The sequence below is a fragment of the Stegostoma tigrinum genome, chromosome 38 (genome assembly GCF_030684315.1).
Source record: "Stegostoma tigrinum isolate sSteTig4 chromosome 38, sSteTig4.hap1, whole genome shotgun sequence".
Taxonomy (NCBI): Eukaryota; Metazoa; Chordata; class Chondrichthyes; order Orectolobiformes; family Stegostomatidae; genus Stegostoma; species Stegostoma tigrinum.
Genome location: NC_081391.1, coordinates 24,994,894 through 25,022,775, shown reverse-complemented (window position 1 = coordinate 25,022,775; position 27,882 = coordinate 24,994,894). Strand labels below are relative to the sequence as shown.

General features: G+C 43.0%; 2 protein-coding genes across 4 annotated transcripts in view; one reads left to right on the top strand and one right to left on the bottom strand.

Annotated features, from left to right (window-relative positions):
- LOC125447163 (neuronal pentraxin-2-like) overlaps positions 1–27,882 on the bottom strand; it is a 74,284-nt gene that overhangs the window by 28,121 nt on the left and 18,281 nt on the right. For 2 of the 3 annotated variants that reach the window (XM_048521345.2, XM_048521346.2), the window contains exon 1: positions 9,918–10,698. The exons of the other annotated variant lie outside the window; for it this stretch is intronic. In XM_048521345.2, coding sequence (XP_048377302.1) covers positions 9,918–10,688 — 771 coding nt within the window. In that variant the 5' untranslated portion in view covers positions 10,689–10,698. Of the gene's footprint in view, positions 1–9,917; positions 10,699–27,882 lie in introns of those variants that run through there. 3 annotated transcript variants of the gene reach the window in all.
- LOC132206424 (toll-like receptor 13) lies at positions 19,551–22,727 on the top strand. Its single transcript, XM_059640548.1, has one exon. It carries the CDS (start codon positions 19,763–19,765, stop codon positions 22,649–22,651), a length of 2,889 nt encoding a protein of 962 aa, XP_059496531.1. The 5' UTR covers positions 19,551–19,762; the 3' UTR covers positions 22,652–22,727.

Below are 27,882 nucleotides of genomic sequence, written 5' to 3'. Positions count from 1 at the left end.
AACAACGATAGTTTCCGTGTGTGTGTGTCTGTGCGTGTGTGTGCACGTGCGCGCATGTGTGTGTGTGTATGTATGTTGTGTGTGTGCATGTGTGTGTGCATGTGCATGTGTGTGTGCGCATGTATGTTGTGTGTGTGCACGTGTGTGTGCGCACGTGTGTGTATGTATGTTGTGTGTGTGCACATGTGTGTGTGCGCATGTATGTTGTGTGTGTGTGTTGTGTGTGTGTGCACGCGCGCGCATGTGTGTGTGTATGTATGTTGTGTGTGTGCATGTGTGTGTGTATGTATGTTGGGTGTGCACGTGTGTGTGTGTGCATGTATGTTGTGTGTGTGCACGTGTGTGTGTGTATGTATGTTGTGTGTGTGCATGTGTGTGTGCATGTATGTTGTGTGTGTGCATGTGTGTGTATGTATGTTGGGTGTGCACGTGTGTGTGTGCATGTGTGTGTGCATGTATGTTGTGTGTGTTGTGTGTGTGTGCACATGTGTGTGTATGTATGTTGTGTGTGTGCATGTGTGTGTGTGCATGTATGTTGTGTGTGTGTTGTGTGTGTGTGTATGTGTGTGTATGTACGTTGTGTGTGTGCATGTGTGTGTGTGCATGTATGTTGTGTGTGTGCATGTGTGTGTATGTATGTTGGGTGTGCACGTGTGTGTGTGCATGTGTGTGTGCATGTATGTTGTGTGTGTGTTGTGTGTGTGTGTTGTGTGTGTGTGCACGTGTGTGTGTGTGTGTATGTATGTTGCGTGTGTGCATGTGTGTGTGCATGTATGTTGTGTGTGTTGTGTGTGTGTGCACGTGTGTGTGTGTGTGTGTGTGCGCGCGCGCACAACGGCAATTTTATGAGGGGGTTAGAGTTTCTGTTTGTAGTGTTAAATGTCAATGGATTATATCTGTTTACCTGTAACAATCACCTGGTTACTTGCAATGAATAACAATTCACGTTCACTTTGGAATCTGAGTCTTAAAGTTGGATAAATTGGTGAACTGTCATGCGTGCTTTAAACAAAACTTCAACATTTGATAAAACTCTGGGAATAGCAGAGCTCGATTCAGAGTGCACAACCCATGTGGGGTCGTAACACTAAATATGTGGCCTTAAAAAAGTGTCTCCCATTTAATATGGAGATGGAAAGAAATTTCCTCTCCGAGGGCCATGAGTCTGTGAATTCACAGACAGCAGCAGAGAGTGGGTAAATGAGGCTGAGTTAGATGATTTATGAACGTCTGACTTACAAATATGACCCCACACAGAGGTGTATTAATTTTAAAGATCCGACGTACAAACGTTTCCTCATAGTTACATACAGCTGTTTTACATCGTCTTGCATTATGGTTGAAAATGCTTACAAATCGACTTACAACCAGACTCATGAACATATTGGCCTGTATTTGACGATGGAGGAGTCAAGGATTATTGGGTCCAGGCAGGAAAATAATAATAAGGTCACAGTTGGATCAGCCATGATTTTGTTGGATGATGGAGCGAGCCTGACGGGCTGAAGCGCCTCTTCCTGGTCCAATTTCTCATCATCTTACATAGTGATAGCTCTGTGATTCTACCAACATTGCAGTGCACACATACATACAGACATACACATGAACATTGCCAGGTACAAACACGCATGTGCGCAGGTAGAAAAAAATGCAAATAAATATATTTCAAATAAAATACTTTATCTGTACTTTCTCCCTCAAATTGTGAACTTGTGATTCAGAACTAAAGCCCTTTTATCGATCTTGGCAGAGAATAAATCAACAGTTGTGGTTGGTTGGCTCGCCGAGCCACCAACAACCTGAGCTACAAATCTACTCCAAAACCTTAAATAAGTCAACAGTTCCTGATTCTGACGCATTTGTTAAAGCAAACAGAGATATCACCCGGGATCATTGCCAGGAGCGTGACAGGGGGTCAGACTTTCAAATTGTTTTTCGCTTCCTGACACTCTCGCTTAATTTGTTATGAATATCCAATCAGTCAGCTAGTGCTCACTATTCTCATGTCTCTGACAGCCTTTCTCTCTGACAGCGAGGTCCCATTTGTATTCACGCCCGCCTAATTTTCAAAGGCTGAGATTCAATGTGAGGTTACTTTTTGAAGTGGTTAGTCTGTTGAATTCGGCATTGTCTCTCCAGCAGAATGCATATACGTTAAAAGTTTCAGAAGACGGAATCTGGGAGAGGTGACTTAAATATTAATCTTTAATTAAAACTTGCTCCTGGACTAGGGACCTGGATATACATCTCCAAAATGAAATGCACCTGAGCAGTTTATTGCAGATCCCTGCAGGCATCAGGCAGAGTGAATAGCCGCATCCTCGCCTCTCCCCAAAGCAGCCTCTGGCCCACACACAGTTGAATACACACATGTAGATACACAAATGGCGGCAAACATCTATAATTTGCACACAGGCGTATACAAACGCACATGTAGAAGCAAATACATACCGAGATATACATGGGCACATATACATTTGCATGCATATGCACACACATATGAGCACACAGACATACACATATCTGCATACACATTAACAAGCAAATGTATACATATTGACTGAGACACACGTGCACATGCACAAACATATTTAAGAACACAGACACAAACATACGCAGGAACACACGTGCACACACACATAGACACACATAAATTTGTTTCAGCTGCAGTATCGAATATCCTGCCCAATTTACAGCAATCAACAGGATCCTGACACAGCAATTTAAACAGAACTGTTGTGCTCAAGTGACTTCTTTAAATTTAAATTTATAAGCATTTGGTCATGGTCTGAGATTCAAATAACAAATCATAGACTCCACCTTCAAGTCTTTGCTTTCTCCACTTCTGGAGAGACTTGCACGGTTTTACAAGGAGGTTAAAAAGGTTCCCAATGTCAGCAATATTTAAGAGAAAGTACATCAAAGCTTGATCTACGGGGGCAATCCTGCTTTGTTCTTTGAAAAGGAAACTGACCGAGGTGTCAGAAGGGAATCTGTAAGGAACAAATCAATAAACTGGGACATTTCTGTCGCAAAAAAAATCTCCTACTGAGACACAAAGTGGGATAGCGGGAGTGGCCCCAGAGAAATTTCTCTGTTATATCTCATCCCAAGGTCTATGGGGTATTGAGATGCCAGGAAGAATTTCTTTCGTGAGATACAATATACTGGAATAAGGACAACAGGAGAGACACTAGGATGAGCGAGAAATCTTGTGAGCAGTTAGCTCACTGCTGCTTGTGAGATCTTGCTGACCACAAATCGGCTGCTGTATTTCTGACACTACAAAAGGTGTTTGATTGATTGTGAAGGATGATGGCAAACTGCTCTGAAGAAGGTGGTGGTGATCTGGCTTCTTGAACTGCTGCAGTCCTTGAGCTGTATGGATACCAATCGTGCTGTTAGGGAGGGTTTTCAGGATTTTAAGACAGTAACAGTGTAGTCATGCATATAAAAATCCTGGGTGGTCAGGATGGTATGTGGCTCAGAAAGGAACTTTGCACTGGTGATGCTCCCATGCATCTGCTGCTCCTATCCTTGTACTGGTAGAGGTCACAGGTTTGGAAGATGGTATAGACAATACACAATGCTGCCACTCTACATCAGTGAAGACACTGAACATTGAAAGTTGTAGATGGAGTTCCAATCAAGCAAGCTGATTTATACTTAGTTTTCAGCTTCTTGGCTTTTGTTGCAGCTGTACTTGTCCAGAAAAATTAAGAATGAAACAACTCCACAGAGACTGGTATCTCATTACCAAGTCACCCTTTATCTATACATGAAGAGTCCATGACTCTAGTACCACCTCTTCAGAGACTGCTCTCCGAATGTCAGAACCTCTGACATTCCTCTTTTATCTGTCAGCCAGGGCTTCCCGATTGGCCTGGGTTAACAGCCCCAATCAGGGATCTCGTATTATATGTGGTCCAGCTCACTGACCTCATTACAATCGCTACATTCCTCCCTCTCTGAGTCTGAGGGCATTGGTCAGTCCTTTTTCTTGGAGAGACTCCTGGGGCATTTTAGCATCAGATCAGGTTCCTCTGAATTGACATCAGATACAGGCAGTGTATAACCCGTGGGAGCCTGCCTCTTACTCCAGGAGTGCCTCTGTAAAATTTCATTTTCTCCTGGCGGCAAAGGCATTGAGGCAGCTACATCTGTCATGTCCATCTCTGATTTAGAGGGACTTGTCAATGTGAATGGTATAAAACATTGTGCAATCCATGAGGGAACATCCCCACTTCTGATGTGATGATGGAGAGAAGGTTAGTGATGAAGCAGCTGAAGATGGTTGGGCTGAGGACAGTACCCTGCAGAACTCCTGCAGAGATGCCCAGGAGCTGAGATGATTGACCTCCAACAACCACATCCATCTTCCTTTCTGCTAGATCTGACTCAAACAAGAAAACCTGATCTCCATTGATTCCAGTTTCATTAGGGCTCTTTGATGCTAAATTGGATGAAATACTACCTTGATGCTAAAGGTAGTTGCTCTCATCACACCTCTAGAGTTCAGCTCTTCAGTGTATATTTACTCCAATGCTGTCATGAGGCCACAAACTGAGTGGTCCTGGCAAAACCAAAACTGAGCATGTGAACAGGTTATTCCTTTGCAAGTGGGGCCTAATATCACTGTCAATGACCCCTTCAGCCACTTTGCTGTTGAACATGAGTAGACGTACAGGATAGTAATTAGCTAAGCTGGATATTCCTGGATGATTTTCCACATTGGTAGGTAGAATGCAGTGTTGTGTCTGCTCTGGAGTAGCTGAACTAGGGGTTCACCTATGTCTGGAGCACAAGTCTTCAGTACTGTTGCCAGAATGGTGTCAGGGCACATAGCCTTTGCAGTACCCAATACCTTCAGCCATTCTTGATATCATGTGAAATGAATCAAATTGGTTAAAGACTGGGAGGCAGTAAGGACTGCAGATGCTGGAAGCTGGAGTCAATAAATGTGGAATTGGAAAAGCACAGCAGGTAAGACAGCTTCCGAGGAGCAAGAAAATCAATGCTTCAGGCTGAAACCCTTCAGCAGGACTGGCGTCTGAGATGTTGCGGAGTTCAGGAGCAGACTGAGATGGTTCACTCATTCAACACTTTTGACTGAAGAAGGATATTGTTATGATCCCAGCAGATGGTACCAGCACCCAATCAGATTCTGGATTGAAATCTGGCCTGTCAAATCATATGCTGTTTTTTTTTAATGCGGGGATCGTTCACTGAAACATGAGCCATAAGGCTGCAGACTTGGTTATAATAATAAGATAGAAATTTATTACATAAAATAAATATTAAAAATCAAATAAATTAAACCAAATTATCTATAGCACAAGATTTCAAAACACATGGTCAAACAAAACCCCATCTACTCCTCAATATCATCACCTTATAGCTACTCAAAAAACCCAAAGGAACACCTTCCCTCTCAAACCTGTAGGTCTGACTTAACTGTTTCTTCTCAGCACTGTTCCCATGAGCTGTGAGACCTTTTCCTTTGACCTGGTGGTGTAGAGGACAACCAAGAAGGTTATCTCAGTGTACAACAGGGCCTTGATCAAATGGGCCAATGGGCCCAGGGATGGCTAATGGTGTTTAATTTAGATAAATGTGAGGTGCTGCATTTTGGAATCAGGGCAGGACTTATACACTTAATGGTAAAGTCCTGGGAAGTGTTGCTGAACAAAGAGACCTTGGAGTACAGATTCATCATTCCTTGAAAGTAGAATCGCAGGTCGACAGGATAGTGAAGAAGGCGTTTGGTGTGCTTGCCTTTATTAGTTATTGCACTAAGGACAGGAGTTGGGAGGTCATGTTGTGGTTAAATAGGGCATCAGTTAGACCACTTTTGGAATGCCGTGTTCACTTCTGGTCTCCATGCTATAGGGAGAATGTTGTGAAACTTGAGAGGGTTCAGAAAAGGTTTACAAGGATGTTGCCATGATTAGAGGGTTTGAGCTACAGGGAGGAGCTGAATAGGCTGGGGCTATTTTCCCTGGAGTGTCAGGCACTGAGGGGTGACCTGATAGAGTTTTAATAAATCATGAGGGACATGGATAGCCAAGGTGTTTTCCCCAGGGAATGGAGTTCAAAACTAGAGGGTGTAGGTTTAAGTGAGAGGGGAAAGGTTTTAAAGGAACCTAAGGGACAACTTTTTCACACAGAGGGTGGTGCATGTATGGAATGAGCTGCCAGAGGAAGTGGTGGAGGCTGATACAATTATAACATTTAAAAAGGCATCTGGATGGGTATATGATTAGGAAGGGTTAGAGGGATATGGGCCAAATGCTGGCCAATGGGACTGGGTTAATTTCGGATATCTGGTCAGCATGGACAGGTTGGACCAAAGAGTCTGTTTCCATGCTGTGCAGCTCTTTGACTCTATGACACTCACACAACTGAGAGCTTAAACTTTATCAGTCTTTTAATAATCTGCAGAGTTCTAAGCAAACACTCCTGGTCTGGAAGTTTCACAAAATATATCCTTTCTCTGAGATAACTTATTTACATAACTGGTCTGAGCAAGCCAATTTTTCTAGAAGGGACTACGTTTACATCTGACCACAGTCAGATCTCCTTCAAACTGCCAATCACTTTTGTACTACATTCTTAAAAATTTGCTCCCACTAGAGGCTGCTAAACTAATGCTTGATATTTTCCCCCTCCAGTTGTAAACCCCTTCAGGATAAACAGGATTAACTCCCCCCAGGAGACACATATTGAGTTCAAAATCACAATTCTGGAAAGACTAACCTAGCTAATTTTTAAAGACTTTTACAAAAATAGACCAACATCTATATTCCAGTCTTTTAAAAAATGTATTAATATTGAATGCAAGTAGTCCTGTATTGTATCTTCACCAGGTTGAAATATCATTCTTAGGTATGCCTAGTTTTGCTTTTGCCATGCCCTCCAGCACTCTTTATTGAACCAAGGTTTATCACCCAACTTCATGATAATGGTAGAGTGCAGCATATTCCAGGCCAAGAGGTTACTGATTGTATTTGTATACAATTCAGCTGCTGATGGCCCATAACACCTTATAGCTGCCCAGTATGAGAATCAGACCTGTAGATCTTACTGACGTCTGTTCAATTTCACACTTTTTTGATGGAGGATATTCTCAGTGTGGAGCTGGGACTTCATCTCCACAAGGACTCAATCCTACCAATGGATGAATATATCTGAGACAAGTAGATTTATGAGAACACGATCAAATATATTCTTCCTCCTGATCTGTTCTGTCACCACTTGTTGCAGACCCTGTCGAGCAGCAATGTTCTTTAGAACTTAGTCTGGTCAGGAGTGCTGTAGCCAAGTTATTCTTGGAGATGAGCTTTGAATTCCCCAACAATCAAAGATGCTTTATCAAAATATCATTTATTAACCTGATGGAGTGCCAAGTGTAAATGGGATCCCTCTGGCCAATATTAATCACATTTATAGAAGAACCTTACACTCTGTTTGAATGCTAAAATATTTTTCTTGTTGCTAACTGTGAATATGGGAAGGAGTGCAGCTGTGGCAGTGAGGATTGTTAATCAACAAATTTCTGCTGCACCAATATGTCACAATTTTCTGAAGTTTTAAAGCATGGACACAATTATTTCCCTGTGCTGTCTCTCTCTGTTAATATTTACTGATTTACATATCACTCTGGCACTACCATTTTTTATTACTGGAAGCATTCACAGAGTTTGACACAATGCATCTCCAAAACCCTGATTTCCATTTACCACATGAATTTTTATTGCCTATCTCCATCCTGCCATAAACCCTTTCATCCACACTTTTGTTATCTCCTGACTCAACCATTCTAATGCTTTTCAGGTTGGCCACCCATTTCCAGTTCCCCATAAGCTTGACTCCTCCAGCCCTTCATCCCTTCCTGCCTCTGTAACATCTTCCAATGCTACACTCCTCCCTGTCCCTATAACCTTGCCCAGTCCCTACATATCACCCTAGTTCTATAACATGTCCAGCCCTTACAGCCCTCCAAGATTTCCATGTTCCTCCACATATGACACATTTATTTCAGTCTTTAATTGGTGGCCCAATCTTCAGCCCCTTAGGCCATTAACTTTGGGGAAATTGATAGTGTAACGGGCCAGGAATCAGACACTTAGACTTATGGTCTGTGGACATTGGTTCAAATCTCTCCATGACAGTTGGTGAAATTTAAATTCAATCTACAAACCTGGAATGTAAAGCTATTCTCAACGATGGTGACCACGATGGGGGAAGAAAATCTGGACCACTAATGCCATTTAGGGAAGGAAATCTGCAGGCCTACATGCCACTCCAAACCAACAACAATGTATTTACCTTTTAATTGCCTGATGAAATAGCTGGGAATACCAATGATTTAAAGGGCAAAAAGGGATGGATAACAAAATATTGTCTTTCCAATGACATCCACATCTTGTGAAGGAACAAAGAAGAAACTAAACCTTTCCTTTCTCTCTATTGCTCACTCCTCAGTTAGGCCCAGCTAAAAACCTACATCTTTAAACTAAATGTTCAGTTACTTGCCCAAATGCCACTTTATTTAGTTCAGTGTTAATTTTTGTCTGAGCACGTTGGAACATATTACATGAGCAAAAGGACTATATAAATAAAAGTTCATTTTGTATGAGTAATAAAAGACTTATAGATCCCAAGGACCACTAGCAGCAACAAGAGATTGTTATCAGTCAGAGGTGAAAGATAGTCATGTGTTTCTCACATCAGTAAGACAAACAGAGCACTCTGTATATCACTTCAGTGCTGAACTTGGCAGCAATAGATTTACAAAGCAATGAATTGCTGCACAATTCGACCTGCCACAACTGAAAATGTACAATATATTTAACATAATGTACTTATTCTGGTTGGGATGCTGACTGTGTTCCTGAGGTGTAGAAATAATTAGCTCAGTTTCTTAATTAAAAACCAGACCCACCTTTGTGCCCAGAAAGCAATGTTCAAAACCAGAAGTTTGGAAATATGAGTATTGGCAATGCTCATAATGAAGTTCTTTCCACAAATATTTGCCTCCAGTTATTGCACTGCAAAGGATAGGGGCCTTCTAGCAAGCCCGCCTCCTGTTCTCAGCCAATGCCTATATACATCCGCTTCAAGCAGGGATCACTATATACTGAGAAAGAAAGCAATGTGAGAAGGTCTGGCCAAGAACAAGTGATGAGTCTAAGTGTGTAGCTCTCTGACAGCACCATAAAAAGCACGGTGGGGGTGAATAGCCCGTTGCAGTGCGATGGAGGCCTACGACTGGCAGCAGAATCCTGGTTGATTTCCCTTTCCATGTACAAGATGCCAAGGTCAATCCCAATATTTGACTGCAGCCAGACACTGCTCTGAGATCAAGACCAGAGCCACCTTGTGCGGCTTTGTTGCGTGTGTGTTACATTAGAAAGCAGTTAAATTCACTCTCGTCAGGAATATTCTGCAGACACAGAGGGGAGGGATAGAAGAGGAACTGGTGTGAATGGTAATATGCTGGGAGCAAAGAAAAGAGTAGATCTGAAAGTAAAGTCACAAGTAGATTTCAAGGCTTTTTGTTAGCTCACTCATGCTAGTACATTCCACTTTTAACTGGCTCTAATACAAGCCATTGGTTTATGCTAGTCAAAAGGCATCTGTTAATTCAGAAAACAGGGCTTTAACAGGGCCTCTGATGACTCACAGTCCCATCTTGGGTTGATCCAACAGGTCCCTAATCTATTTCCTACAATTTGGAGGGAAAGGGCACTTCAAGGATCATTAAAACATAAAATCTATAACAGTGGATTTTTAAAATTATATTTTTGCAATAAATCCCTTTTGATTGTAAACACATTTTTAGCAATATTGACAAATGTGTATTGCTTGTCATTACAATGACGAACCGTTGCTGTTCCGAGTAAGATATAATTTACCTCCAGCTTTTCGATGTTGTTCTTTAGGGAGTAGACAGAGTGTTCCAGCTCTTGTATCGTATGCTCAGAATCCTCAGTGCCATCTTCCAAGCTGTTTCTTCCAGCGTCCCACGCATATTCCTCAGGGTTATTTTGGAAAGAGTCCAGTTCTTGACCGTTCTCACACCGGCTGAGTTTGCCAGTCAGTTCTCTGATGGTCTCCTGGTCATTGAGAATCTGCTGCTCCTGTTGAATGACCATCTGGCGCAGATGATCCGCCGTGCTCCTCATCAGCAGGAGGTCTTCCCTGATCGATGGAGAAGGGCAATCCTGGGCTAAAGGCAGGCAGAGGAAGCGACTGGTGATGCCTATGTCTGAATCCGAGCCCAGGACGGACCCCTGACCCAGCTCCGAGCCTATGGAGCCTTTGCCGGCCTCGGTTTGGAAGACAGTAGCTTTGCTCGGCGCGGTTGGGCGAGGGCGGTCCGCTTCAGAACCATGGACAGCTCCAGCGCCTCCGTCAGAGCCGTAAGAGGCTCCCTCTTCATCTCCAGCACCAGGGACAGCTCCCGGGGAACCCGGGGCGATGCTTGCAATGATGCAAATAATTGCACCGAGAAAAGCAAGCATCCCTGCCCCGAGCAGGACGGTTAGATACTTCAGGGTGACGGAGTTTATCAAACAAAACAGGGGAAAAAAATCACTTAGTAGAGGTGTGGGAGAAAGGTGCAGCTTGAGGGGAGCTCTGAGGCAGAGCTGAGACACTGACAGAGCCAAGAAATGGAATGGCATTCCCTGGGAATCAGATGTCAATCATAGCGCACGTACACGTCATTGATTCCCTGAAGAGCGTCCCACATTCTTAAAAGGGAATTTTAAAAGTATCTGCTTAAACGGGCAACACTTCTCACAACAAATCAGCTGATGAATCCACATTGTTTCAGCCACAGGAGTTGAAATGTAACTGTAAGCAGCCCCTCATTTCCAAGACTATTCCAACTGCCGAAAGAGGAAATATACACTGAAACATGTGAGATGTTGAGGGGCTTGATGGGGTGGGCATCGGGAATCTGTTTTCTCATTTGGACATGGCTAGAATACACTGAATGAATAAGGTCTCCCTTTTAAGACAGAGATGAGACTTTTTTTCTCTCAGGGGTCGTTCGTCTGTGGAATTGACATTTCCACAGAGCTGTGGATTATAGGTCATTCAATTTATTCAAAGCCAAGTTAGTTAGATTTTTGACTGACAAAGGAGTCAAGGGGGAGGGAGTCAGAAAACTAGAGTTGAAACCTTAATCAGACCATCTACAATCTTACTGAATGCTGGAGCCCAGTTCAAATGGCCTAATCCAACCTCTGAGTCTTGTCTTCCTAAATGCATGAAGGAGCATGGACATAGAGAGATAACATTGTTCCTGAGCCAAATGGACTGCAGCAGCTTCTCATCTTCCCAATTAAGGGTGGGTAATAAATGCTGGCCCAGCTGGTGATGATCACATCCCCTGAATTAATTTTAAAACAGGGGAGAAAGGAACAGAAGGATTTGCCAATTTGGTTAGATGAAGCAAAAACCCTGATACAGGCCATTTGGTTGAATGATCTGTTTATGGCAGCGTAATTTCTAAGTCGTTCTATGATGATAGCCCCTTTGTTTCTCTCATTTACTGTATAAACACACACATGTTTATACAGACAATCATTCAAGCACACATTCATACACACACGCACAATCACAGATACACACAAACATGCCTTCAATCACGTACACACTCAAAACAGATATAAACGCAAACACACACACACACATTCATACAGACCCACTTTCTCACACAACAAACTGTGCTTTTGTAAACAAAGAAAATACACAAAAACTCTGTTTCATTTGATGTTGGTTTTATATTTATAATTTGGTACATTCCTTCATTGACCATTCAAACTGGAAGATAAAAATTGAGACTTACGATATAAAACACCCAGTAAATAACACAGGAGTGTCAATTATCAAAGTGCTGTTACACTCAGTACATTTATTTGAGACGCATAGAATCAGGGTTGAGGACGCTGAGAATGAAGGGAGCTAGGATTAGGGTTAGGGAAGTGGGAGTGAAGTCATGCGTTTGCCTTTAATGGGGTCCCCTGCACCCCAATTTCCAGCCTAGGTACTGAGAGACTATACCACGTGCAATCATAGCCAACCATTTCTAAACAGATGAAAATTAATTATAGAAATTTAATGGGGATGGAGTGTGCTGAAGGGTCTTGGGAGTCTTTTGAGAAACATAGGCTTGTAGCAGTAGGGAGAAACCTTTATTCAGGTGTGGTCTTAGCACAGTGGTCTCACTGTGGACAAATCCTCAAATCAGAAATCCCAGATCTGTGTCACATCAATTTGGGATGGGTGCATTCAGTCAAAGGAAGAGTTGGGTCACTTTAGTTTGCTTCAGTGGATCGGAAGTAGATAGGAAAAGAGATCATAAGAGCTTAAGAAATAGAAGCAGGAGCAGGCCAGTCAGCCCTTTGAGCCTGCTCCATCATCCAGTGAGATAACAGCTGATACATCTACTTCAATATTTTTCCTGTATTACGTCCATATCCTTGACGTTTTTAACATGTAGGAACATATCAACCTCAATCTAGATCAAACTCAACCACTGAAACTCAATGGTCCTGTGGGGCCCTGAAAAATGCATGTTCATGATTGTGCATACATGTGTGTGTGTATGTGTGTATGGCTATGGATGCATATGTTTGTGTATGTGATCTGTACATATGCATCTGTGTGCGAGAATTTGTGTGCATGACTGAATGCATGTCAGCAAGTGTGCGTGATTGTGTACATTTATGGTCATGTATACAAGTGGGTCAGTGTGAGTGAGCACAGGAGTAGGCTTAACCGTAATTAGCTTCTACAGTTGGATATTTGCTGAAATTCAGCATCCATTCTCTCATATGAAGGATGGGGGGTACAGAACCATGGGATTGAGGTTGTGTTCAGATGATAAGTGGATAAATAAAGCAAAAGAATTGCAAATTATGTCTTTGTCAAAGGCTGAAGATGGAAGTTCTCACCCATCAGAACCATCTTTACAACTATCATCATGGATAGCACAACAGCCATGGGAATAATGATTCTCCTTAGGTGTGAAGGGGGAGATTCAGAACAACTACTTTCATTGTATGCAATCTTTCGCTCTCATCATATCAATCGTAGCCACACAAATCCATTAAGTCTGATTGTATCACTCAGTATCGCCCTACTGCAAAACCAATGACTGGCAGTGTCTCCTCCTGAGCAATGAAAGCAGATCACGCGAGAGAACAAGCAAACAGGTTAATGCATTTTGTTGCACTGCATCAGTCAAATCCATCCCTAACCACAGAACTTATCAAAATGCCTTCAGCGTGTTCTTCAGTTAACCACCTGTGGGATACATAGGTAACAATGTAATATTTTAAAATAGCAGTGAAAGGGTTAAGGGAAACAATTTGTCCTTAGCAAGTAGTCTGTGTAAGCAGCAATAAGGGCACAATAAGGGATTCTATTAGATGGAAGCAAGGTGACTGCACCATGCTAAAGGGCAGGAAACAAATGGCAAAATTGTGAGCATAAGATGAACAGTTAACCAGGTAGTCATGAAGAACAACCGTTAAATAATCATGAGAAAGGCAAAATAAGGAAGTGGTACATACCGAGGCTACATGAAAAGAAAATAACTGCTCCACGTATTGTTGCATCATTCAGTTTACACGACTAACTGCCTTTGCTGAAAGGTATACAAATGTGAGCTGTGATTGGACAGTTTGCAGTTGCCATGTAGTTGCCAAAATACCATCTGTGTAGCTGCTATGCAGTTGCTTTAAATCACCCATGTAACTGCCACATTTCTGTAATAAAGAAGGCATCACATAATTCCCTGATGAAGGGTCTAGGCCCGAAACATCAGCTTTTGTGCTCCTGAGATGCTGCTTGGCCTGCTGTGTTCATCCAGCTTCACACTTTGTTATCACATAGTTCCCTGCCTGGTTATTCCTATTATCAGGGAAGCATGTACCCTACACACCTTTGTGGCATTAGAGAGTTAGATGGTTGTTTTTGACAGGTGCTGACTCGATGGGCCAAAGGGCCTTTTTTTCTGTGCTGTAGATCTCTATTACTCCATGGATGGCCTAGCAAATTACTTCGTTTAGGAGCAATTATGGAGCAACAGCAAATGCTGGCCTTGCCAGGGATACCCACATCCTATGAAAGAAAAGTCAAAACTTTTTGTAGTCACTCCATTAGTCTATTTAATGATGTATCAAACATGACAGTAATAACACAACTTTTATGATTTTGTAAATAATCTCACCAATATGAATTTAAGAAGGGTCATTGGTTGACTCTGTTTTCTTTCCACCAAACCTGCTGAATTTCTCCAGCAATTTCTGTTTTTGTTTCAGTATAACTAATTAGCTTTAAGAATCAAACATCATTGTGAAAACTATCAATGAACTGCATATGTAGAAATGTGAGTTGAATAAAAACTAGAAAAGGAATAGCAAGCCTATGGAGGGAGAGAAAGGGCAATGTGTTTAATAGATCACTGTTTCAAAGAGCTAGCATGGGCACAATGGGACAAATGGCATTCTTTGAAGTAAAGGTCTATAATTCCATGCCTCACTCGAGAGAGCTGAGCAAATAATCTAGGTTGATGCTCACTGCTGCAGTAATTTGGGAGTGCTGCATTGCCAGAGATGCTGTCTCTGATTGAGACATGCTGAGCACTTTCAGGCTAAAATTTTCCCAAGACCGTTGTTTCAATGATGAGCAGTAGATTTCTCCCCATTGTCCTGGCCAATACTTATCCCTCACTAGATTATTTAATTCCTTATTATTTGAGGGAGCCTTCTATGCACAAATTGGCTGCTAAATTTCCTACATCACAGAACAGCTCAATTGAATTTGTTTGTGCCTTTCCTTCAGACAGTGCAACTAGCAACAGAGCAATGCTACATGTTTCTGAGGTGGTAATGTGTTCATGCCACCCGGGACACAAAGCAGATTAAAATCTGAATTAATATGTAAGGAGAGATATGTGAAAGCCTATCTAGTCTTGTCAGGTAAACTATTAGGGTATTGCAGAGGAGCTTATACTGCAAACAAAATCAAGGAGCTGAGCAATTCACAGGATAACAACATGGACTTTCTGAGTATGCTTGAAGAGGATTCAGGAATTTGATTACAATAGACAAGCAATAGCTCACCAAAGCAGGAGATGTGGAGTGACTATTGTCTTGACGCTTCCATTTCAAATTAAAACAAACTTGTATTTCAATAGCACCTGAGATAATGGGAATTGCAGATGTTGGAGTATCCGAGATAACAAAGTGTGGAGCTGGATGAGCTCAGCAGGCCAAGACGCTGCTTGGCCTGCTGTGTTCATCCAGCTCCACACTTTGTTGTTTCAATAGCATCTTTCTGGCAGCACAGTCACATTTATATTGTAGCAAATACTAAAGCCAAATCTTTCACAAACAGACATGGAAACGAAATAATCTTTATTCTGTGGCACAAATATCAATGAGGTCACCATGGGTAGGTTCCCTGCTCTACTGTGAAATAGTTTGCATCTACCTGACAGAGTGGAGGGGGTCTTAGTTAAACATTGCCTTCCACAGACATCACCTCTGTCTGTGCAGCACTCTATCAACATTGCACTGAAATGACAACCCAGATTATGGACTCAAATAGCTGCAGGCTCAAATCCATAAACGTCCAACTCAGAGGCCAGGGTGTTATCTACTGAAGCATAGCTTACAACAAGCTATTACAGGGAAGTGTCTGTACAAATCGTATCAGTCTGGCTGTGTTCTAGCCTGGCTTGTTCAATGTGTGCTGTTCTGGCAGGACGCCAGAGCTGACTGCCTTATTAATGAGGTACCAGGTCAGCAACCTGAGACTCCAGCCAACAAATGGATATTTCCTGACCCAGTGCAGAGTCAGACACTTCTGCATGCCTCCTGTTTGTGAAAACAGATGGTAAACATCAGGGAATGCAGAACAGAGGCAAATATTAATGTCAGTACTGCTTTCATTTTTTTGTGTGGCTGCAGTAGATGCCAGGCTATTGGAAATTGTGTGAAGTCTGCAGCTCAGAGAGAAAAGTAGGATAGGCTGATGATTCCAACTGTCCTTCCCTTCTGTATCACAATTAGGCCTGACTTGGAATGTATGCTGGAGCTTTTACCCCTCATGTGGCTTACTTCATCTCACCCTAGCATCATGTCTTTCTAATCCTTTCTCTTTCATGTGATTATTCAGCTTCCTATTACATGCACCTATGCCACTCTGCTCAAACACTTCATGTGCTTCCAAGTTCTGAGTTCTGTCGACTCTCCAAGAGAGTTTCATCTGAATTCTCTACCGGAATTATTTGTGACTATCTTATACGTATGGTCTCCAATGTTGACCTCCTCCACATTTTCTGCTGCATCCAGCCTATTGAGCCCTTTTGGAAATTTAAAGATTTTTGGTAGACCGCTCTCTCAGTCTCTCTTCCAGTTTTTCCGTAATTCTTTCCAGTCATAATCTATCAGTACTGACATCCCTATGACTTTTTTATTTGCATCTTTTCCAATATGCTGAAATATAGTAATGTGTGTGGCATCCACAAGATGCATGATAGTAACTCATGAAAGCTCCTTCAACAGCAGAATCCAAATTCACAACCCTCACACCGAGAAGGACAAGAGCAGCTGGCATATGGCAACACTACAACTTCCAAGTTGACTCTGAGCTATCTCCCATCCCAACTCGAAAATACATCAGTACTCTTTTGTCATCGCAGGGTCAAAAAATTGAAACTTCCTCCCCAAAGGTACAACCAGTCCACAGCATATGGACTGCAGCGGTTCAAGGAGGCACCTCAACGTCAACTTTTTAAGGGCAACTAGGGATGAGCAATAAACACTGGCCTAGCCAACAACATTCCCAGTAAGCTGCTCAGCTCTGCGTGCACACTGCCCCTTTGATACTTCATGCACAGTGATGGGTCTTGGTATAGCAGTCGCAGCATCGATTTCTGGTTCACAAGGACTTTAGGGACCCACACAGCCAGAGAGAAAATTAGAGGGAATGCTGCTGACCAATGGATTTTAATATGAGACAGCTGTCACTCATATTTGAAGTTACAAAATGAGAAGTCAAAGTCTCAATCTGCTGATGTCAGTTTTCACACTCTATGTTATGTTTTTTTGGAGTTCCTATATTCAGAAGTTATAAATGGAAACGGTTTAAATATTTTCTGCATATGCTTGCGAGAGATTAAAAATATATAGTTACAAATGTACTAAATGTAAATGTGTTTCAACTGTCAGTACCAGTTCTGGATATTTCATTGGTAAATAGAACAGAAAGAGGAAGCTCCACCTTCGTTGGCATAAGGCTTGGAGCTGAAAAAGAGAAACTTTCCTCCTACATCAGTGGTTGTGTTATGAAGTCAAAAAACCATAACATGTTTTGAATGTGAAAACTGACATCAGCAGATTGAGACTTTGACTTCTCATTTTGAAACTTCAAATATGGGTGACAAAAGCGATGGCAATATTTATCGGCTATCACTCGCCCCTCCCAGGAAGACAGTGGGAAGCTCATTCTTGAATCAGAGAATCATCATAGAATTGTAGAATCCCTGCAGTGTGGAAGCAGGCCATTCAGTCAACTGGGTCCACACTTGAAGACCATATCCACCTCCCTAACCTACACCTAATCCATCTACATAGCTCTGGACACTATGGGCAATTTCAGGAGGTCAATCCACCCTAACCTACACATCTTTAGACTGTGGGGGGAATCCAGAGCACCAGAAGGAAATCCACACAGAAATGGAGAGAATGTGCGAACACCACACATCATTGCAGAGAAAGGGGAGAAAATGTTTCTGCTGTTAGGAAGGTTATGCAGGATTTTGACTCTGCTGTGCTGATATATGTCCAGGTGTAGACAATGGGGGTCTTGAACTCCCAGAGCAGCGTCAAGGAAGCGCTGCACTGCCAAAGGCACTGTTTTTCACATGGAGAGGTTGGACTGAAGACCTAGCTACCCTCACAGATGGATGTATGATATCCCATGGCCACTACTGAAGGAAAAGGAGGGTATCTCTCACATTCCCCTGGAACCCAGCATGACAATTCAATGGCAGCTTGTTGAGCAAGGGATTGACTGTCCCATAGCTCACCATCAGGAGAATTTTGAAATTAATTTGTGGCACTTTGAAATGTCTACATTTCACCCTCTTGCTTATAATGAACTTATCCACCTCTGCCTTAAAGATATTCAAATACCGATTCCACTGCCTTTTGAGGCACAGGGTTTAACACCCTGTGATGAAAACATTCTCAGCTCTATCTTTAATGGAAAAACCCTTGTTTTTAATAAAGAAACACCTAGTTCTAGTTTCTCCCCTGAGAGGAAACATCTCCACATCCACCCAGTCAAGACCCCTCAGATTTTAAATGTTTTGATCAATTTTCTAAACACCAGCGGAAACAAGCCTGGCCTGTGCAGCCTTTTCTCAGAAGACAATAACCCTAACTGGGTATTAATTTGGCAAACCTTCACTGATCTGTTTCCAGCATTTTTGCACTCTCCCTTAAATAAGGAGACCAATACTGTCCACTGTATACCAGATGTGGTCTCCTCAGTTCCCTGTATAACGGACGCACAATATCCTTACTGCTGGATTCAATTCTCCTCATGATCACATGCCCCTTCAAGCAAGTCAGTCAGTTACAAGAATGGGGTGGCACAGTGGCTCAGTGGTTAGCACTGTTGCCTCACAGCGCCAGGGACCTGGGGTCGATTCCGATCTTGGGTGACTGTGTGGAGTTTGGGTATTCTTCCCGTGTCTGCGTGAGCTTCCTCCAGGTGCTCCAGTTTCCTCCCGCAGTCCAAAAATGTGCAGATTAGGGTGGATTGACCAGGATAAATTGCCCCATAGTGTCCAGGAATGTGCAGGCTAGGTGCATTAGCCATGGGGAATGCAGGGTTACAGGTTGCTCTTTGGAGGGTCAGTGTGGACTTGATGGGCTGAAAGGCCTGCTTCCACACTGTAGGGATTGTATGATTAATTGTACAAAATTGAGGACCAGCACTGAACCCTGTGGAACACCACTCATACCAACTAGAAAAGACCCACTATGCCAATTCTCTGCTTCCTGTTAGCTAGCCAATCTCCTTTCCATACCTATATACTCCTTCATACACCAAGAACTTTTATTTATTTTACTGAAAGATAGTCTCAGTAGCGATGACCCTAAAATTGTCATTGATAGTTGTTAAAAAAAAATCTGGCTCCCTAGCCCCCTCTTAGGGAAGCAAGTCTATTTTCCTCAACTAGTCAGACCTACATGTGACTCCAAACCCACAACCTCACATCATAGAATACTATAGACGCCCATCAGTCTATCGAGTCTGCACCAATCAAAACAACCACGACGAAAGAATGAAGAAAAGTTAGCTTTTTTCTCCTACTCAGCCTCACTATAATAAACTTCTCCAAATGAAACACATCAGAGTGAAAGTATTACAAGTATATCACAGAACTTCCACATTTAACTCTGAATATTGACTGCGCTATGGGACCAGCCTGAGTTAAAAGATGTTCAGCAGGTGCAAAGCATGTAAACTCAAACACAAGTCTCTAAAGAAAAGCAGAAGTTAAAACTCTCAAACTCCAACCATTGTTCAAACTTTTGCTGTGAATCTTAACTGGTTAACATTGTGGGAAGCGAAACCTGTAACATACTGAGTTGGCTCGAGGGTTGACCTAAGGAATCCAGGGGAATCTGAAGTGATTGAAGGCTTTCTGAAAGCACTGGTCAGAATGGTGCCTGGTCCTGGGAAAGAGTTGGTTGGAGTCTTTCTGCTCCTCTTGGCTTTCAGGGAGATGCGGACAGTGAATTGCCTGGCTTTCAAACACTGTGTCGGTGAACTGGTGAAGCAGGTTTTTACTTGTACAAGTCGTGGTATCTCAGAGCTGAAGGAGGCTGTCTCAGACCTTCCAACTCATGTCAGAGTTCTTAATGTCTCCATCAATAAGATTCGGACTTTACATCACCGAGGACTGGAAAATCTAACACAGCTAGAACTCCTAAGGCTGGACAAGAATAATCTGACAACCGTCGACGTAGAAGCTTTCTGGAAACTCAATAACCTCCAGCTACTAAACTTATCCTGTAACCAACTGGAGACTCTCCGACCAGGAATCTTCAAATTCCTCCCCAACCTGACCAACTTAATCCTCAAACAGAACAAGTTAACTAGTTTCCCTGGATTAAGTGATTTTCCATTGAAGAGGTTGAGTGTTCTGGATATTTCTTCCAACAGGTTAAGGAATGTTTCATCTTTCTTCACTGCTCTTAGCAGTTGTACTCGTCTAAGAACTCTAAATGCTGAAAACAACAACATCAGTGCTTTAGAAATCTCCTCATGTTTCCCTCCCAATTTGAGCCACCTGCTTCTAGCTGGAAATGTTATCTCCCACCTATCGGCACCTGCTGCTTTTTTCGCCAATATTGTACACTTGGACTTATCCTTTAATAACTTGTCAAGTTCTAAGGAATTAACTTCACACATGTTCACCAGACTTCTCTTCCTGAATGTGCAACATAACCCCTTGGGTAAAGATGGGGTTATTGACATTGTTCAAAATTTGAATGCACCATTGGTAAACATCAGCCTGTCAAGTCTGACACTGAATGACAAAGCAACACTGAGTAAACTGTGTAAATTCATCCAGAAAAAGAGGATTCAGGGGTTGGAGCTGAGACAAAATCGGCTTCATCAGGTGAGTGGTGCCTTCAGCAACTGTCAGGATGTTTTGTCTTTGGACTTGTCCCACAATCATATCAGAAAACCGAACATTTTTGGCAGTTTGGGCATTCCTAATAACCTACGAGTATTAAACCTAGACTTTAATTTGATTCGCGATGTCTCTTTGTGTGGCTCAGGGCAAAATGTGGAAGAAAATAGATCTAGCCCATGTTTAGAGAAACTCCAGCATCTGACCTTGAGATCCAATCGCATTTCTGCCATTAAATCACATGTATTCCAAAATTTTAAAAATCTGCGCTATCTTTCCTTAGCTTTGAATGAAATTAATTTTATAAACATAAGTGCATTTGTGGGTCTAACCAATCTAAGAATTCTGTCACTCACTAACAATGCCATCGGAGAGATTTTTCATGAAACCTTCACTAACCTCACAAGCCTGCAATCCTTAAAGCTCAGGAATAACAGGATTCCAACTGTGTTCAATAAGACATATTCCAGCCTCTCTAATCTGACCATACTGGATTTGGGAGGAAACCACATTCACAAGATTGAAAATGGAGGTTTTAAAGGCCTCAAGGCTTTGAAAAAACTTTATCTGGACAGAAACTGGCTGCCAAATGTTTCTCAAGGAATGTTTGAAGATCTCAAGTCATTGAGGGTATTAGACCTTGCCAACAATAAGTTATCTTTCAGAGCTAGTCACTTAAAATTGCCTCCGTTCATTTATCTTCATAATCTCCAAATGTTGAAGTTACAATCTCAAGCACCATTTGATCTTAGGATATTACCTCATAATCTGTTCGATGGGCTTCAGCAGCTGAAGAGACTTGATATATCCAACAACAAGTTTGTAAGTCTCAATACTCTGCCCTTCCAACAACTTACTAGTCTAGAGCAGTTGCACATGAGTGATATTTGTAATGGGTTCCAGACTATGCATGACTTAACTTTTGCCACACTGATAAATCTCCGACATCTGACTCTGAAGAATGTTGGCTTGGAATCCATCAGGAAAATTCTCTTTCAAAATCTAACCAGCCTCAACTCTTTGATGTTGTCAAGCAATATGATCCACGTGATCGAAGAGAATGATATTCCCCCGTTGCACAATCTCACCTATCTGGACCTGCAATTTAACCCTATCTCCTGTGTTTGTGACAATATTTGGTTCCAACAATGGGCTACTAGCTCCCGTGTCCAGGTTCCTTTCTTCTACCAGTATCCATGCATGGAAAATGGAGTTGAGAAAAGAACATATTTTGCGAAGTTTGACAGTTCAGTGTGCAATGAAGGCCTTGTGGCATTTTGTGCAACAGCCCCAGTTATATTTGTTTTAATGGCAACAGTTGTGGTCTACCAGAAAGGCAAGTGGAGCTTCCACTATGGATATTATCTGCTCCGGGCTTGGATTCATGAAAACAAACTCCAGAAGAACCATACCAAAGGCTACAAGTTTGATGCTTTTGTGTCCTACAACTCTAAGGATGAAGCTTGGGTATTTGACCAACTAATGAATAATCTGGAGAATGAGGGGCCTCCGTTTCACCAACTCTGTTTCCACCACAGGGATTTTGAAGTCGGTAAACCCATCGTGGAAAACATTGTTGATGCCATCTATAAGAGCAGAAAGACGATTTGCATCATCTCCAAGAATTATCTTCAAAGCGAATGGTGCTCCATGGAGATGCAGGTCGCCTTGTATCGATTGTTTGATGAACACAGTGATGTCCTCATCTTGGTTTTCCTGGAGGAGATCCCTGGCCATGTGCTCTCTTCTTACCATCACCTACGCAAGCTGGTGAGGAAGAAGACCTACATTAACTGGCCTGCTGATGAGTCTGGGCGAAAGCTTTTTTGGACCAAGTTAAGAGATGCTCTCAAGAAAGTGCACATAGCTTCTGATGAATCGATTCCTCAATTTACCCGTTGCACAATCTAACTCCATAAAATAATCAATCATTCTCGGGCAGGGACAAAATACCAATATTTCTGATGCTGTAGAACTGGACCACAGGTTTCATCACAGACTCATCTCCAGGATCTGAACTTTGGAAGAGGAAGAGGCCATTCGGCCTCTCAATCTTTCTCCTTCCTTTAATTAGATTGTGGCTAATCTGTGCCTCAAATTCATTGACCTGCCTTTATTCCAGAACTGTCATACTCTTACCAAGAAAATACTATAAAATCTGAGTGAGGTTAATTTCAATTAAACGCCATTGCTCCAAAATCTGGAGGAAGGAGCTTCAGGTTCATGGAAAGAAAGTGCTTCCTGCTTTTTTTCACTGCCAAATGGTCCAGTTCTGATTTGAAAATAATGTCCTTTCGTTTTCAATTCCACAGAAAAGGAACTAGTTTCCCTGTGGGTACGTATCAATTCTCTATGCCATTTGAAACTTCAAGATCAGAGCACTCATCAACTTCCTCCACTCAAAGGACTAAAAATCAAGTTAATTAAAGTGTTCTCATAACTTAACCCTTTGAATATCAGTGTCATTCTGGTTAATTTGCATCTAACTCTTCCAAGGCCATGATGTCTATTAGAATTGCCATTTGCCTAACACCGTAACGAAGGCTCCGCACAATTGAAATACATTTTATTTTCACGTTGGGCTCCAATTCCATTGGGATAAAAGTTAGCATTCTATTCATTTTCTGATTATTTTTGTTTGCATTCCAGCTCAGGCTATTGGAATGAAACTGTCCTCTGTTGTTTGTAACGGTCTAACATGAAAGGATATTTTGGATGTAGTGCTTCCAATTGCAGAGAGCTGTGACATTTACATGCCCAGCTCCCATTATAAATGCATGTCAGAATTCACAAGGGAAGTGGGTGACATAAAATTGGGTACAGAAACGGGGTTTTTAATATGTTATAAATACATATTGTAAACTATGTGTTTGAAATGGTAAGAACTGAGTTATTACAGATTTATTGCTCCTAGTATCTCAACGTCAGGAAGTTTCCATTTTGTGACTAATGTGACAATCCAATTTGTGTTTTTGGTGGCTATCACATTAAATACCCAAAGCTTGTTATCCTCTTGTTTGTGCTTTTTTTAAAATCAACCATATTCTTGTTTTTCTGATCTTGATTATTTTTCTTCTGTTTTTAACAATTGCTTTGAATAATACCAGAATGGTATATCTCTTGTTGTGACGGGCTTCTCTTAAATCCATTCCTGGCAAGAGGGCATCACAGGCCAGACCAGTCCATCCCTAACTGCCCTTGAAAAGGTGGTGATGCGCTGCTGAACTCTGATGTGCGGTAGGTTTCTGCACAGCGCTTTCAGGCAGGGTATTCCAGGATTTTGACCCAGTGACAGTAAAAGAATAGCTGTCGTATAAGTTAGGACGGTGTGTCCTTCTAGATGGTCACTGCTTTAGGAGGTGCGAGCAGATGATTCTTGCTGTGTGTAGATATTACAATGCTGCTACTTCCCTTGCCTGATGGAGAGTGCAAATATTTCCTTGTGAATGTTCTCACACAATACCCACATACAGCCAGGGAGATAAAACTTGGAGCAGTTTGCTTTAGCTGCCAGGAACAACACAATCCCAGTTTCCAAGGCCAGGTGGCAACACCTGCATTCAATTCAGCCAATCATCTTAGAGGAAAGCAAGAGAAGGATCCAGTCCCATGAAGCCTGGTTAACATTCATTATCGACTGGGCAGTTTCAGAGACACCAGCATTCAGTGTTGAACTTGACAAACTGCTAGCAATATATTTATAAGTTCAAGATTTACAAGGATATTGCTGGGGTTAGAGGGTTTGAGCTATAGGGAGAGGTTGAATAGGTTGGGTACCTTTTTATCCCTGAAGTGTCAGAGGCTGAGGGGTGACCTTACAGAGGTTTATATAATCATGAGGGGTATGGATAGGGTAAATAGTCACGGTAGTTTTCCTAGAGTGGGGGAGTTCAAAGCCAGGGGGCATAGGTTTAAGGTGAGAGGGGAAATATTTAAAAACAAGCTGAGGGGTAACTTTTTCACACAGAGGGTGGTGCATGTATGGAATGGGCTGCCAGAGGAAGTGGTGGAGGCTGGTACAGTTACAGCATTTAAAAGGCACCTGGGTGAGTACATGAATAGGAGGGGTTTAGAGGGAAATGGGGCAAATGGGACTGGGTCAGATTGGGAACGTCTGGTCAGCATCAACAGGTTGGACTGACAGGTCTGGTTCTGTGCGGTATGATTCCATGTTGTCTTATGTATCTCTTGTAGGTTTATGTCCTGTCATTTCCATTGTTCTGAAAGGGAAACTTTCCTTCTTTACATCTCCTCCAAGATAAACTTGAGGAAATCTATAAAGCTTGGATCAATGATGTTTTCCAGTTTACTCAGGATAAAAGGTTGAAAAAACAATGGCATGTGATGGAATTAAGACGCAGATCAGCCATGATTTGACTGAATGAACAGAGCAGCAGAGGGTCTGAATGGCCTCTGCCTGTTGAAGGGAAAGTGATGATGTAACGGCAATGCCATTGGGCTAACTGTCCAAAGGCCCAGTCTAATGGGGTCATGTGTTCAAATCCCATCACAGCAGCTGGTAGGATTTACATTAACAGGCCTGGAATTGAAAGCTGGTCTCAGTGCTATTAACCAGGGTGACCACTGTACATTGTTGTAATAACCCTCCTGGGTCACTGATAACCTTCAGAGAATGAAAGCTGCTGGTTCGGCGTACATGTAACTCCAAGTCCACGCCAACGTGGTTTAAGCTTAACTGTTCTCTGAAATGATTGTTTGATTTATTGTCACACGCACTGAAATACAGTGAAAAGCCCTGAACCTGCTGGTGCGTGTGTTCAGGTTTCTGTATCTTCTGCCTGATGGAAGAGGTTGCAGGAGATCATTACTGGGTTGCAATGGGTCTTTGATGATGTTGGAAGCCTTTCGGCAGCAGTGAGCCATGTATATGGAGTCCATGGGTAGAAAGTTGGCTTCTGTGACGGTCTGGGCTGTACACACCACCTTCTGTAGTTTCTTAACAGTCCTGGGCAATGCAGTTGCCATACCAGACCACTATGCACCCGGACAGTACACTTACTATGGTGCATCTGTAGAAGTTGGTGAGGGACCTTATGGACATGCCAAATTTCCTGAGCTGCCTGAGGAAGGACAGGCCCTAAGTGCCATTTTGACACCCATTGCATTTACTTGGGAAGGCCAGGACAGGTTGTCAACTACTGTCATTCCGAGGAACCTGCTGTTCTTCACCCCCTCAACCTCAGTTCTGTTCATGTAGATTGGGGCGTGTTCTCCTGCTTTCTACCTGAAGTCAATGATCAGTTCCTTGGTTTTACCGATGTTGAGAGAGAGGTTGCTTTTATGGCACCACATCACCAAACCTCTATCTCCCTTCTGCAGTTTGACTCGTTGTGGTTAGATATCTGTCCCACTACAGTGTTGCTGTCAGCGAACTTGTAGATGGCGTTCGTTTGGAATTTGGCAATACAGTTGTAGGTGTACAGGGAGCACAGTAGAAGGGCTGACGACCACCCTTGGGGGGGCTCCAGTGCTGTGTTATGGTGAAGGAAGTGCAGTTACTTATCCTCACCAATTGTGATCTGTGGGTCAGAAAGCTGAGGATCCAGTTGCAGAGGGCAGAGCTGAGGCCTAGGTCTCGGAATTTCGATATCTGTCTGGAGGGGATAATGGAGTTGAAGGTGGAGCTGTAGTCAACGAGCAGGAGTCCGATGCAGGTTTCCTCGCAGTCCAGATGTTCCAGGGATGAGGGCAGGGCTAGGGATGCACCATCCTTTGTGGACCTGTTACATCAGTCAGCAAACCGTAGGGGATCGAGGCAGGCAGGGAGACTGGAGTTGAGGGGGCCATGGCCAACCTCTCGAAGCACTTCATGACTATGGAGGTCAGAGCTACTGGGAGATAGTCACTAAGGCACATTGCATGTGCTTGGGGTACGGGGAGGATGGTGGTCTTATTGAGGCAGGTGAGGACTTTGGTTTGTAAGTGGGAGAGGTTGAAGATGTCAGTGAATCGTCCACTAGTTGGTCAACACAGGATTAGAGAACTCAGCTGGGGACACCGTCCAGGCCCATCACTTTCCTTGGGTTGACTCCCTGGGAGACTGGTCTGATTTCTGAAGCAGTGGCAAAGGGAACAGGTGTGTGTGAGGCTTTCAGGGCAGGTGTTGCCACACCGATGGGATTCAGCTCAAATCGAACACTGAGCGTGTCAGGGAGGGATGTGTCATTGTCCGTTATCTTACACTGTTTCATTTTGGATCCCATGTCATGTTGTTTGGGCCTTCAGCCAGCAGGAGCCTGTTTGGTGGGTCTGGGCCCCTGGCTTGGTCCAGTCCTGCCTCTTGGATTCCCTAATGGCTTTGTGGAGGTCATAGCTGGATATTCTGCACTAGTCTGGGTCACCCAATTTGAATGCTGCACATCTGCTCTACAGTAGGGGGTGGATTTCCTGGTTCATCCAAGGTTTCCAGGTGGGGAACACTGGGACTGACTTCCTTGGTACACAGTCCTCCACCCATTTGCTCATGAGGCCCGTGATGGTGGTGGTATGCTTGTCTAGGATTTCCTGCTGAGTACTTGAATATGGTCCAGAACCCCAATCCCAAGCAGTTCTGGAGATGGTCTTCTGCTGCCCTCGGGCCAGCCCTGTACTTCGCTTGGTGAAGGGTCCTCCCATTTCAGCTTGAGGCCGTGAGCTGGGAGGAGGAGCACACGCCATGGTCAGGTTTTCCGAAGTGTGAGAGTGAGGGATTCAGCAGCAGGTGCCTTCGATGGTTGCATAGCAGCCGTCAATAATGTTCGTTCCTCTGGCATTGGCACTATTTGGGCATCACCTGCCTGAGGTTGGCTTGGTTGAAGTCACCAGCCTCGATGAATAGGGCCTACAGGGAACTGTGTCTCTAGTGTGTTTGTGATGGTGTAAATCATATCCAGGGCACTCCATTTTCACACAGAGTGGTACATAGACTGCGATCAGTACAGCATGGGTGAACTCTGGCAGTAGGGAGTAGGGACACAGTTTTACCGTGAGGTATTCTAGGTCCAGGGAGCGGTGGCTTGCCAGGGTCACTATGTTCGAGCACCAGGAAGCATACCCCCAACCACCCTTCACCTTACCCAAGGACACCATGCAGTGATTAGAGAACCCACCAGCTCAGGAAGCTAGAGACAGCAGGAACTGCC

Coding starts and splice junctions, on each gene's coding strand:
- LOC132206424 (XM_059640548.1), top strand. CDS start 19,763: ATGGTGCCTGGTCCTGGGAAAGAGTTGGTTGGAGTCTTTCTGCTCCTC.